This window comes from Myzus persicae, unplaced genomic scaffold, assembly GCF_001856785.1.
Source record: "Myzus persicae strain clone G006 unplaced genomic scaffold, MPER_G0061.0, whole genome shotgun sequence".
NCBI classification, from domain to species: domain Eukaryota; kingdom Metazoa; phylum Arthropoda; class Insecta; order Hemiptera; family Aphididae; genus Myzus; species Myzus persicae.
Genome location: NW_019103989.1, coordinates 119,725 through 133,918, shown reverse-complemented (window position 1 = coordinate 133,918; position 14,194 = coordinate 119,725). Strand labels below are relative to the sequence as shown.

At 28.5% G+C, this 14,194-nt stretch overlaps 2 protein-coding genes across 5 annotated transcripts; one reads left to right on the top strand and one right to left on the bottom strand.

Annotated features, from left to right (window-relative positions):
- Positions 1 to 4,541: 4,541 nt before the first annotated feature.
- On the bottom strand, positions 4,542 to 14,180 carry LOC111037281 (replication protein A 70 kDa DNA-binding subunit-like). Of its 4 annotated transcripts, XR_002604866.1 has the most exons (9): positions 13,806 to 14,180; positions 13,663 to 13,710; positions 12,956 to 13,158; positions 12,684 to 12,887; positions 12,445 to 12,604; positions 12,196 to 12,376; positions 12,009 to 12,121; positions 7,215 to 7,321; positions 4,542 to 4,698 (listed from the first exon to the last, which is right to left on the bottom strand). XR_002604866.1 is itself a non-coding variant. In XM_022319766.1 (8 exons), exons 1-8 carry the CDS (start codon positions 13,836 to 13,838, stop codon positions 4,693 to 4,695), a joined length of 948 nt encoding a protein of 315 aa, XP_022175458.1. In that variant the 5' UTR covers positions 13,839 to 14,179; the 3' UTR covers positions 4,550 to 4,692. The 4 variants fall into 4 exon arrangements, 3 of the variants coding, with proteins under 3 accessions (XP_022175458.1, XP_022175457.1, XP_022175456.1); XM_022319766.1 differs by lacking the exon at positions 7,215 to 7,321 and having other exon boundaries at positions 4,550 to 4,698; positions 13,806 to 14,179; XM_022319765.1 differs by lacking the exon at positions 4,542 to 4,698 and having other exon boundaries at positions 7,151 to 7,321.
- Positions 4,833 to 6,518, top strand: LOC111037284 (rRNA-processing protein FCF1 homolog). Its single transcript, XM_022319770.1, has 7 exons — positions 4,833 to 5,009; positions 5,530 to 5,612; positions 5,675 to 5,743; positions 5,821 to 5,969; positions 6,033 to 6,193; positions 6,271 to 6,365; positions 6,425 to 6,518. Exons 1-7 carry the CDS (start codon positions 5,007 to 5,009, stop codon positions 6,471 to 6,473), a joined length of 609 nt encoding a protein of 202 aa, XP_022175462.1. The 5' UTR covers positions 4,833 to 5,006; the 3' UTR covers positions 6,474 to 6,518.
- Positions 14,181 to 14,194: the final 14 nt, after the last annotated feature.

The window sequence follows — 14,194 nt, the reverse complement described above, 5'->3', positions numbered from 1 at the left end:
TTGTGGTTCCATGATCACACTACAGTTAACACACTTTGTTAACGTTCCAAGACGTACTAATATTATAAGACACAGAAAAACACACAGGTGATATCTCCTTTTGATTTAAATTATATATATAAATTATTATTATTACTATTATTTGTGGTCGTAGTGGCGTAGCTCTATATACCTTTCTTATCTTAATATTATTTCAGATCAATATTGAACATAAACGCTTATACATTTGACAGCTACAAACACTTAAGTGACCGATCCGTAAGTCTATGTCTGAGAAACAGACCGAGACCACAATACACTATACATTACTCCAATATAGATACTGTTTGGGAAAATATTTACACGGATATAAAAATATTTCAATCCAGAAACTAATCACTAAACAGTTGTAACAACCATACATAAAAGAGCGTTTCTATACAGGTATTTTTTTAAAAAATTAGGAAAGTCCAAAAAAAAGTTTACGTTGTTTAAGTGCATAATGAATAAACGTGTGGTGTACGGCATGCCATCCGGACAAAGCCCTCTTAGATATGGCATGCAATTCGGACAGACCCCTCCAAGAGATGGCACTCAATTCGGACAGACCCTCCAAGAGATGGCACGCAATTCGGACAAACCCCTGCAGGAGACGGCATGCAATTCGAACATCCCTACAGGAGACGGCATGCAATTTGGACATTTTTTTTTTTTGGCATGCAATTCGGATGTAGCCAAGATTATTGCATCGATTTTTTTATGGGTAGGTACCCTGATCCTGACTGTTAGATGTTAATACTCCTATTTCTCCTAATAGGTACTTCTAAATTCTAATACTTTTACAGGTATAGCTTTAACTAGTTTAACTATAATTTAGGAAATAGGAACTTACACCCTTCATTATTCTCGGTAAAGATTGATTATCTGTGAGAAAGCCTGTGATGGGTTAACTATAATATTTTTGTCCCTTATCAGTATGCTGTACGTCTGTATCCGTGAAGCATCATACAATCATATAGAAATATACAATCATATATATAATGTCAATGTGCACTATAATTATGTGGATTTAAAAAAAAACACTATCAAAATCAATTTTTCACCAATAAATTATAATAAAAATGTAGAAATTAGAATTTTGATTAATCAACCTATTTTTTAAAATGATCAAAATGAACCTATTGTTACACCTACATATTACATTCAAATGTAATAATTTATTTTTTATAATGGCAAATTTAATTCAAGTTAATTTGTATTTTAAAGTACAATACTTATACTTACAGGGTATTCTCGTGATGATACACATGCATCGAAGCGAATAGTTTAAGTACTTGGTTGCTTTTAAATAAGCACTGTTCTTATTAAATACCATAATTTATGCCGATGTATTTAATTACGCAACTATATTCAGATACTTATCAGTATATATAAACCAGAATATAATGTATTTAAATTTTTCAAATAAATCACACGTTCTAAGCAGAATTCTAAATATTTAATTTTTGAATGTCTTTGTACCTAATTCGTAGTTAGTTTAATTATTCTTAAATAAATTTATTAAAAATGTTATAAAATAAAACAAAAAGTGATGGTCTATTTGAATTTTGATTTGAGTAAATTTGTATGTTTCTTACATTTTATAATACAATGCAACACCAATTAATGTACGAGTACATGCTTTACAATTTGTTCAAATACGTTAAAATGTGTTTATCACATTGAAATGAATAATAATGATTATCTGGGAAAAATTAATTTTTGCTTAGGAGTTAATTCGCGTTTACAATAGCAATAATAACTAATAACTAATAAGCAATAACACGTATGAACATTGAACAACAACCAAAGTTTGCGTGATGGTTCCAGCATTATATATTTATTTGAATTTTATTATAATATTAAACTACAATAATGGAAACTCCTACCTCTACAGTTAAAACGATGTTGTAGATAAAAATGGGTAATAATGCTTGAGCTCAAAACCAAAAAAAAATAAAAAATAATAATATACCTAATTCACAATTTGCCTAATTGGGTACTTATCTAGATAATTATATAGAACGTAGCGATCATGCAACGATAATAATTCATATTATACTACATACCAGACCCAAAGCTGGTCAAGCAATCCAATATTTTTAAAAATAGTTTAGCCAAATAAGTGAAGTTATTATAAAAAAGTTAACTAGATGAAGTGTAAGTAACATAAAAATTTAAACGAATACATTACCTAATGTATTCGTTAGATATTCCATAGATAAATTGATTGAGTAGGTACCTATATCTAGATAAATAAGTCAAGTTACCTACAAACATTCTATTCGTCGAATACTACAGGTAAGCAAAATTGTTTTGGCCGCCTATAGGTTCTGATTCATCGTCGGATTCAACGTCGTCTTCTTGTGGCTTTATTTTCATTCGAGAATTAAATATATCAAATAAATTATCAATTTCATCTATTTCGTGGAAGGGGGGTGTTCGATCGTGGAACGGTTTTTTCCTTTGGCCAAATTATATGGGGATATCCCGAGTGCGTCCCGTTTTTAATTTTTACCTTTTTCATAGTCCCAGTGCGTCCGCCGTTTTATCGACAAATTATATTACAGTGCCCGAGTGCGTCCTCGGTCCACAGTTGCTATAGGTATCTATTTAAGATATTTGAACACTGGAAACGGTGGGAAATTAATTTTAATTAATCTATTTGGCTTACCATTATTAAATCAAGTAGATTCAGAAAACTATATTATTGAAGATTTTATATTTATAATGCCAAAACATCAAAAACTTAACGAATTTATGGATAATATAATAGAAAATTATACAGATTCTGGAGTAAAATTTCCTATTTCCATGTGGGCTAAAATGAATAGAAGTTCTGAAAGGACAACAAATGCTTGTGAAAGCATTCATTCCAAGTACAACTCGTTATTTTATACACATTTTTGGAAATATTAAAAAAAATTCAAATCGATACTAAAATAGCAATCCGAACGGCCACACAAACAACAAAAAAAACCAAAACAAAGTACGTGCAAGAAAATATTATACATCGAAGACAATATAAAACAATTTAATAATAATGAAATAACAAGATTCGATTTTTTCAAAAGAATAGCATTTAAACACCAGCTTATATAAATATATAATAATAACAAAAAACGTTTTAATAAATTGTACGCTAACCTAAACTTAACCGTGTAAGCTAGTTCTAATAATTATAATAAAAATAATATTTTTGGGGTGTAAGGCAGTTCACCTCCACGTGGTGCACCCTGGGTATTTCTAAATGAACTGGACGCATTCGGGCTATGTAAAAAATATGACCTTTTTTTTTGGGACGCACTCGGATGATACCTTATTATGGACGCACTAAGAACATTAAAAAATGTACATTTCGGGACGCACTCGGGAAACTCCCAATTATATATATCTCCTCGGGACACCACAGGTGTGGCAAAAGATAAGGTGTTCGGCAAGTTTCCACCTCCGCTGTTTGGTGACAGTTCGTCAGCCGATGGCCGAACCTCTAGCCCACCCGGCGTCTGTGCGTCTGTCTTTTTCCAACGGTTGACCTGAGAGCAACGTGCTCGTTAACCGTTATTATTGCGTGTGGCAACCCAATCTCGTGTGATCACGAGGTGCAATTTTTGCCATTTCGAACTTTTAATCGAGTGTGCCCAGATTATATCGAGCGAAGAGCAACTCCCGTTCGGTTAGGATTGGTCAACGGAGCGCTTGCCATCATAGGTTAGGCGGGTTTTTCATAATAGTGGTCATTAAACCATTTGCCACGCTTTTTCAAATATTTCGTATTCATATAAATTTTTTTTATTATTTGTTAATAATGTAAACAATATTCTACAATTAATGAAAATAATAATATTACGTATTTTTCTTAAAATGTTCAACTGAATATACAAAAATAAACACATACTTTACTTAAATTTTTAGTAAAATTATATATATATATAAAATTTACAAAAAACCTAAAATACACCTAACAGATCATCAACATCCATAGGTTCCAATTGATTTATATATTCGTGAACTATATTTAAACCATTGAAAAAAATTGTGAGAGAAAAAAAGCTTTCTACTAGAAATTGTCTCCAGACAAAAAAAATACTTTGTTCATACCTGGTAATATATAGTCGTGATCCATTAAATGAAAATTTGCCATAGTAAAAAATTAAATAAAAATTTAAAACTGGAAACCTTAAAAAATGTGTAGGAGTGAAGTTTAAATAAAAAATGCGTATAGATTGAGTTAAACAAACCTGTGATCCAGTTTTCTATAATATAATGTTATAATTCCAAGATCTATAAATAAATAATATTGGATTTTCACATAATAGTGATAGGTAATCATCTTTTCTACTTCTTTTCTAAATTATTTTTTAATTGCATATTTTTATTTGTATATCTAGTATTTAATTAAAATAATAAATGCATCAAATACAGTGAATATTAGGACATGTTATTCTTATACAATATAAAATTTTTATTTAATTTAATTTATACATTTTTCCAACATTGTCTTATATTAATATTAATTAATATATTATACATTTAAATTATTGTATTAAAAATTATAACTAATTGTATCCATTGTATTTCTTGTAATGTCTTTCTTGAGAACATAGCTTATGTTTATTGTCTTCAATGATGGGCTTGTAGTAAGTTTTTGTTTGTAGTGCATCATGGCTAATGCTAATGCTAAAAAATTAAGAATAGGTATTTCAAATTACTTAATGGAAAAGGTATTAAAATTAGAGATATTTTATTCGGTAACATTGGTGTACATGTAGAAGGTTAGCGATAAAAATGTCTTATCATTTTTCGAACAACTATTGAGTGATTGATAACTAATAACAACACGCATGGTTATTCCACAAATGAATAAATTATGTCAACATTGAACATTTGAACATTGTCAATTTGCGATGATAAATATAAAATATTAGTAATCTACTATATTATATTAGTTTATTAATTAATTATAGTGTAGCCATTGCTTGTTTAAAATGGTAAGTACCTATTTTTAATTGTATTCATCTGTTTATACACGTTTATTTATACGCACAATTTAACAATCAGACTATTATTACTAAATTGTTAGTTGCTTAAGTGCATTAGAATTTTCAATATTTAAAATATGTTTGTTATTTTTGACTATCTAATTTTCCGTCAGGAAAAAACTGACATTGTTATGGGATTATCACAACGGATTTTTCCTTGCCCATGGTTAGGTATCTAATGAGATAATGTCGGAACAGTGCCTTGGACCAACAATTTAACTAGTACCTAGTAATTTGATAGGTTGTTATAATTTAAAAATATTAATTTCATTTAATTTTGTAGAAAAAATATTTGAAATTATATGAATGGCTTTGGTAAAATGTCCGATTACTCTTAAATGAAGATATACCTACCATTAGGTAGCTCTATAGAAAAATTGGACTCCAATCCATAACTATCTAATAAAAAAATAAATAAATACCCTACATTTCTGAATCTTAGTCACTATTATAATGACATTTATTCCAGACTAAGACTAAGAAAAGTAAAAAAATTCTTAACAAACAATTTGCTGTTATGAAGAAGACAATCAAACCAACAGATTCAAGAATGTATGTAATTGTATTATCAAAAAAACCTTGTATTCTTTACTTTAAATATATATTTTTTTCAGAAAAGAAGAAAAAAGAACTATTATAAAGAAAAAGATAAATGAAAATAAAACTGTCACCGTTCGTCAAGTGTAATTAATAAAACTAAATAAATTATGATGAAACGTAGATATTAATTGTATGATCATGAATGATTTAATATTTTCAGAGCTCAAACAAGTTCAGCTTTGTTTTTCCAGTTTAACACACAGTTAGGACCACCCTATCACATCTTAGTAGATACCAATTTTATCAGTTTTTCTATAAAATATAAAATGGATGTGGTTCAAAACATGATGGATTGTCTATATGCTAAATGTAAGCAAGCTGTATTTTTTATTAATAATTCTATAATTATTTATAAACATTATTTGTTTGTAGGTATACCATATGTAACGGATTGTATTGTTGGTGAATTGGAAAAATTAGGTCAAAAGTATAAAATAGCTTTGAAAATTGTTAAAGATCCAAGATTCCAAAGAATACAGTGTATGCATCCAGGCACATATGCTGATGATTGTTTAGTTCAACGAGTTACTCAAGTAAGTGATTGAAATGGATGTATTCATTAAATTTGAATGTTATACATAAAAGCTAATAAAAAACATTTTTGTTTTAGCATAAATGTTATATAGTAGCTACATGTGATAGGGATTTAAAGAGGCGTATTAGAAAAATTCCTGGTGTACCGCTTATGTATATTGCTCAAAGAAGGTAAGTGTACTGTGGGTTTTCTTTGTTTTTGTTCTGATTATTGTATTATATTTTTTTAGATATACCATTGAAAGAATGCCTGATGCTTATGGTGCTCCTAAAAAATAACTTATAATGTAACATATTCAAATATAAATTTTAATATTTTGGTTACTTACATTTTTTTAATTTTAATAAAAAATGTATTTTTTTATACATGACCTAAAACAAAATATGTTGGCTTATTATAATAATTATTAACTTAAAACGAGTGTCAAATTTTGATTTTTCAATGTATCTAGGTTATTACAGTACTGAAATTATTTTAGAAGTGTAATACTGTAATAATATTAATCTTGTGTGTAACACGTCCAATTTTATTGCTTGATAATAAGTGCATAGTCATTTTGCTTAGGTATAGATAATCCCTACTCTAATTCAATATTTACAAAATTTTACTTTATTTTCTTTTATTGTTACAAATCTTGTCCAAATAGTTGGTCTACACATTAATTATTTCATGAAAAAAAACAATAATTAAGAAAAAAATCTAATTATTTTGATTCAAAATTTAATCAACTTAGTTTTTATTCTGCATCATATTCTTGATTAACTTTTCAATATATTTTGTTCACTAAAACTAAAAACTGCTTTATACACACCACTTGTTGAATAGACATGTAAATAACTTCAGCATATTATTTGCGTTTCATTATAATGATTAATGATTAAAAATACTAAATTCATAAAATAATAATTACTAGTGTTTAATACAAAAAGTTCTATTAAAACAATTTTTATGAGTTATATACAAAAAAAGAACACGTTCTTTCCAAACACCGATTTATTGTATAACTTATATTTAATTACCATAATACTATGATAGTATACATTTCTATCATATAATATTGTATATTCGTTCTTCCCATTCGACTATACATCAAGTGCACAGATTAGTTGACGCTATTTCCTATGCGCTGGAACAAAAATTATATTGTATGTGTGTGTTTTTAGACATTTCTCAAGCTTTTGACAGAGTTTGGCATGATGGCCTACTGTTTAAGCTTAAAAGATTCCTTCCACCTCCCTACTATCTAATTATAAAATTGTATCTCATAGAAAGTCATTTTCAAATTCACTACGGTTCTGCTTTCTCCGATATAGCAGGTGTTCCACAAGGCGGCATATTATCCCCTATTCTTTATAACATTTATGCTTCAGACCAACCAACCACTCCTTATACGTCAGTAGCCGACTACGCAGATGTCAAAGCGATAATTTCCATCAACAACGATCCCCTCACTGCCTCTTCAAATCTATAAAATCATCTTGCTTACATGGAAAACTAGTTTACCATATGGCGTTTTAAAGTTAATCAAAGCAAATCTATCCACACTACCTTCACCCTCAGACAGGCTTCGTGTTCAAATGTATCTCTATATGGCACACCCATTCCTACCACTCCTACTGTTAAATATCTTGGTCTAACATTTGATCAAAGACTTACTTGGCCCCACCATATAAAACCATAAGACTAGCTCTAAATAATCGTCTACGAATGCTGAAAACGGTGTTATACAATAATAAATATACCTCCACACGCACCAAACTTCTTATATATAAAAGTCTACTCAAACCAATGTGGACGTACGGTCTGCAGCTATGGGGTAGTGCAAAAAAAAAACAAACGTTAATAAAATCCAAGCATTCCAAAACATTGCCCTGAGGAAATTAACAAATGCACCTCCTTACGTCTAAAATTTTTCCCTCCATTCAGACCTTAAACTAAAAACAATAGCTGAGGAATCCAAATGTTACTATAAAAGATTCCACAACCACCTAAGTACTCATTCCAATCCACTCATCAAAAAATTGGCCACCGCTACCATACCAGGTAATCCCCTAAGACGTTTAAAGCGCAAGTGGTGTCGTGATTTGTTGCAGTAAAAAATAAAAATAAAAAAAAATCATAATAATTATTAAGTAAATAATTAATAACCATAGAAAGTGTCATCAATGGGTGGCTCCTTTTATCAAATAATTTCCTGTGAATGTACTCTTAACATATATTCATATTGTATTAATGATACAGATTATATATTACTTGTAAAAAAAAAAAAAAATATTGTTTATTAACTTTTTAATCATTACTGATTTACCGCAGGAAGGTATGAATAGGTGTGTGGTATAAAATTTAAATTGCCAATAGTATAAAATAATTCTAATCATTTTGAAAATGTCATTGTGTCATAGACTTCATCTATAACTATAACTTAATAGGTCCTTGTATTGTGTATAATATAAGAAATGTTTCAAATTTACACAGAAAATTGTAATTTTGTAGTTAAAAATGTATAAACAACTTTTATAGCTTAGGATTAGGTTGCAGCAGACCACTGAGAACAGCGAAATGCTTACTTAACATTACAATGCTGGGTGGAGGGTGGATGCAGGATTTGTTTCAAAACCGGTATGTTGCTGACATACCTATTTAATTTACCATGACATAAAGTAAAAAACACAAAGTACACACAATATAATTTATAAACTCAGGACAAACATACAGAGAAGATGACATTTTTAGTGAGTTTTTTAGAACTCATTGGAATTGTACCTGCATTTTGAAATAACTTTTGAAGTTTTTTTAATACAATTGTCAAATTCTACATAAAATAAAGAAAAAGCTCTTCTCAGATATATTTTTTGGTGTTTAAGAACAGAGATGCTTCACATATTCGTCACAACACTAATTAAATTATAATGATAACTAACATATAAAATATTAATAATATATTTACAAATTAACATTTTTAGTAATAAAAATAGGAACAGCATAACTATGTACAAAAGGTATTTATAAAAACAACCTTAGAAGTTTTTTTTAGATAAAACAAATTTTAATGTTTTGGTTTACATATTTTTCTTGTACTCTGCTCCTCGAATAACAATTAAACAATTATAGTTTAAAAATATATTTATAATAACAAGCTTTTCGGGTACTTAAATATAGTAAGTTAATTATTACGATACTGTTAAAAGTCATCCATAGCAACCAACTGTTTATACCATTCTTTTAACTGATGTACTTCCGCTAAATTTGGATTGATGAACAGAACACTGAATTTGACCATAGAAAAAAACTTAGTCCCATTGAATTGTTTGAGTACAGCTTGCTTAACCAATACTATTGGTGGGTCATCAAACTTCTCGTCAAATTTGTTAACTTGTTCACCCCACACTTTTAAAGTTATCTGAATTAAGTGAAAAGACAAAAATTATACATATATTGGCTGTCATTATACTATGCTGTCTACCTGTGGTCTTTAGTCTTTACATAGTCTTAAGTTTATTTTTAATAGATGCACTTTAATATTTTTCTTTGGTCAACACTTTATCTTTATTGCCTTATACACAGATAATGATACTCTGACATTTTGTAAAAGCATGGGCTCAATAGCTCAGTATGTCACTTATTGCGCGACACCACAATTTATATTTTGTTCACTCAATATGTTGGCAAAAGATTTTTATTCAATTATTAGTAGTGACGAATCAACCACAAATTTTTTTATTGGCAAATAATGAAAATTCCTAATGTATTAAGTGTGGAAGTGCTATGAATGTACACCTACGTAAAGAGAGAGAGGTAAGGAAAGGAGAATTTTACGTTGTAAGAGAAAGGGATGTCAAACAACACAAATCTTAAGGTGAGAAAATTATTTTCTTATATTCTATCCAATCTATCCTATTCATTTGGCTTATTTTAACATAATTTTGTATATTATTATAGGAGAGATAATGCGTTTTGGACTTTTATTGACAAAAAGGGTTGTAGAAGTCCTGATCTCCTTCCAAGGTAAAATTATTATAAGTTATGTATAATAAATTTAAAGTAATACGTATGATCAAGCCCGGATTAAGATAATTTTGGGCCCGGGGCCAAACAATTTTAGGGGCCCATATCCATAATCAAAATTTTGGTGACCCACAAATAAAAATATTTCAGAAAAAAAAATATATTCATCAATTTATTTCTTATTTTTTTTTTTAAATACAAAAATAAAAATGTTATTAAAAATATTTTTTTCTAGATTTTTGGGCAGCAAACTCTTTAATTATATCATCGGTATTAATTACTTCCAAAACATCACTCTCTGAACACAAAACCATAAAACTATTTAAATTTTCTTGTTATTTTATTGCACTTAACAGCAGATGTCATTAAAAGATCTTCTTTCTTCTTTTTTCTCTTCTGAGCACCGCTTAAATATTTTTTACAGCCACTCATATTCGATTTTTACTTCAAATTTCAATAATATAAGTTATAAGTTGTATTTGTAAAATAAAACACTAACACTAACCACTGTTAAACGTTAAACGTTATTATGACTTCGACTGAAGACTATACAAGAGACAAGACTTGTTTCAGTATTGTTTTCGTAGAAAAATAACATAAATAGAATTTGTTTGGTTAATAAATAATAATTATTGAGGAATATGTTTTATCATCAAAAACAGTTTGATAACTAAATCTATTATTAGTAATGATGTTTCAACCGTCGTAAATCGTAATCGACGGTATTCACTGTAGTACTGTATTCGTGATTCCTATAATTCCATTGCATTATCATTATCATCCTGCTAAAAATAGACGATAGTCGGTAGCATAATAATAACATAGGTGATATCCATATTCCATATCCATTATCAATATAGTATTTAGCCCACCACAGAGTACACTATGTATAGGCGTATAGCTTATAGGAAACGTTAATGTATAATAATAATAATGATATAAGTTTATATTATTATTTATTATCATTGCAAATCTTTGTATTTTATCGCATATAATATATTATATTTTACATGTTTCTTTTGAGTTTTGATTTACGAAATAAACTATTATTACTATATCCAAATATTTCTGATTTAATAAAAAAAGTACTATTCGCCAGGGGCCCACTTTTGTTTAATATCCGTGGGCCCAGGGCCATGGCCCCTCCTGGCCCCCCCCTTAATCCGGGCTTGCGTATGATACAATGATACATACTATTGCAGGTATCTCATGGAAACATGGTGGCGTGGAAATGTGGAATATATAAATCAGATTTATTTAATTAATTTTGAGAGATATGGCGGAAGTTTTTGTATAACATATTACATTATATTTATTTAAATTCATTGACAACAGTTTTTTTGACAAACAAATTTTTAATTATTAATTTTTTGCTAGGTATTACTACTACAATAATTAAACTATAATATTATGATATCATTTTTAATTTATTTATTTGCAGTAGACCGCATACTATACTCGTAAATTCACCGGTAGACTGCATACTATATGACAGCCCATATATTTCATTAAAAAAAAAAATCAGAGAAAAATGAAGCCTCTGTATAGCTAAAATATATATAGAGTTTGAAATTGTAGGTTATTTCTTGATCTTATATTGTGAATACACAAATAGATAATGACCATTAAAAAATCAACCAAGCTATTAATAATTCAGAACTTTTTTTTTAAAATTACAATTTGATTTTTTTATTACATAATGTGACTGGGCTCATTATTATAAATTAAGTATAAATTAATAAGTTAGTTTTAAATTAATGCAAATCATTTAAAATGTGATAAAAATAAAAATACTGTACAAAACTTACAGTTGCCATTGACATATCGATCAATACAATTTCTCGTTTCGCAATTTCTGTTCTAGACTTTGAATTACTGCACACTTCTAAATCACCTACTTCTATGCACACACCAATTAAATCTAAAAAATAACAAAAAAATATTACATAACAGTCTTAGACTTAAGTAGTTCAATGAATAAATATCTATAATTACCGCAAAACGTATTTGGATTGTTTTCTAATAATTTATTAAAATTAGATGTTTTAATGTATTGCATTTTTGGCTGGACTTTATCAATACTTTCAATTATTACTGAATGAGATTGGAGTTTTAGTTCAATGCCAAATTGGTTGTGTTTCAATATTGTGTCTGCTATATAATAAGTTTTGTTTTCCTTGAAATATTTATAAAAATCCAATAGATACAATTAATTAACCAGAAAGTAATAGAATAGGTACTTACCTCAAATATTTCACTTAGGGTATTTGAAAGTGAATTGAATGCACTGACACGAACTACACCTGTAGAATCCATCATATTGACATTTAAAACTCTACAACTGTTGTATGTATTGATAGAACTTTTTTTTACAACAGTCAGTTTTAGAACTAAGGGACAGCTCCTGTAAAATTTTTAAAACAGTAATCCACTTTGAGCTCAAGAAAAATATCTTACGAGGTACAAAAAAATGATTATTATACCCATTAGGTAGTGTAGTTAAATCTTTAACACTCATAAGAATATTTTCTAAATGTTCAATACAATAAAATACCCTACTATGACATTTATTTAAATTTAAATTTATAAGTGGCATTTCTTTTTTTTCAATATTTATTAAAGGCTGCGGATTTCCATAAACATTCCTGTGAATTAATACAGTTACTTCTTGAATAAGTATAATCCACCTGCAAACAAATTGTATACAAATTAAATTTAAGTGCCTAGGTAATATTGAACTATTTATTCAGTCAACCTTGGACTATGGTCAGTGGAATTTTCTCCATCCATAAATTTGTATTTATCAATCCTCAAAATAGTTGCATACTTCACTTGTTTTTTTACAATTAAATCATTCAACTGACCGCACAGGAAAAAATAAGAGTTCATATGGATGCCATCTGACAACACTAGACGATAATTTGTTTTATCGGGTTTCACCTGCACAGCCTCAAAACCCTGATGTTATGTTAAAAAATGTAATTTTATTAAACACAGTATATTGGTCTTAAGAGGGCACTACCATATGTTGTCTCCGTCTTACAAGTGCATAACATAACAAATTTAAGCTCAGCAGATAACGTGTACCTCTGTTAGTTTAAAAAATTAGAGTGAATCGACATATTATGAAAACTTGATGGTAAGAACATTATTTGTGTTTGTATGTTGGTTTTTTATGATAGTTCAATTTTAAAGTGAGCATTTTTAATCTACACTAAATTACATAAGCATAACTTGATAATAAATTGAATTATCGTAAAAACCCAACATACAAGCACAGATAATATTCTTACTATTAAGTTTCATAATAGGTCTTTTCACTCTAATTTTTAATTAACGAAGCTACACATGATCTGCTGAGTGTAAATTTGCTATGTTAAGTACTTGTAAAACGGAGACAACAAATGCCAGACTTCTAACTTCTAACTAGAATAATTTAGTATTTTCTTATAAGAAACTTACCATTAATTGGACGATCGGCCGTTGTACAGGAGTACCATTGCATAGTTTCTATGACAGGCAACAGGAAGGGATTTTATTATAAAATGAAATTTAAAATAATATTAATTTTTAACTCGTACTGAAAATAATAAATTATCACATACCTCGATAGAACCAATTGACAATTCTAAAGCCATTAGGTGTATTCGAAAATTTTAACAAGGAAGAATTATGACAAATTATAAAAAAAATGTAATTTTCTGTGCCATCAAATAATTCATTTTTTGTCCGGAGAATCAATCCAGGTTAGTAATTTTTTAATTATTAAATTTGTTAATAATATTTATAATATTTGTTTTCTATGAATCAATCAATGACCGGTGGGTATATAGTATAAGAAATAATAGACCTATGGGTTTTAGACACCACATATTTTTAAATAATTAATATCTGACTAGATAACAAAAAACGGGTAAATCGAATTTGTATTTTTGTTACCTATGTCCACGGACTTAAGATATCTTTGTCCGTGATTATGTTTTATGAGCTTATC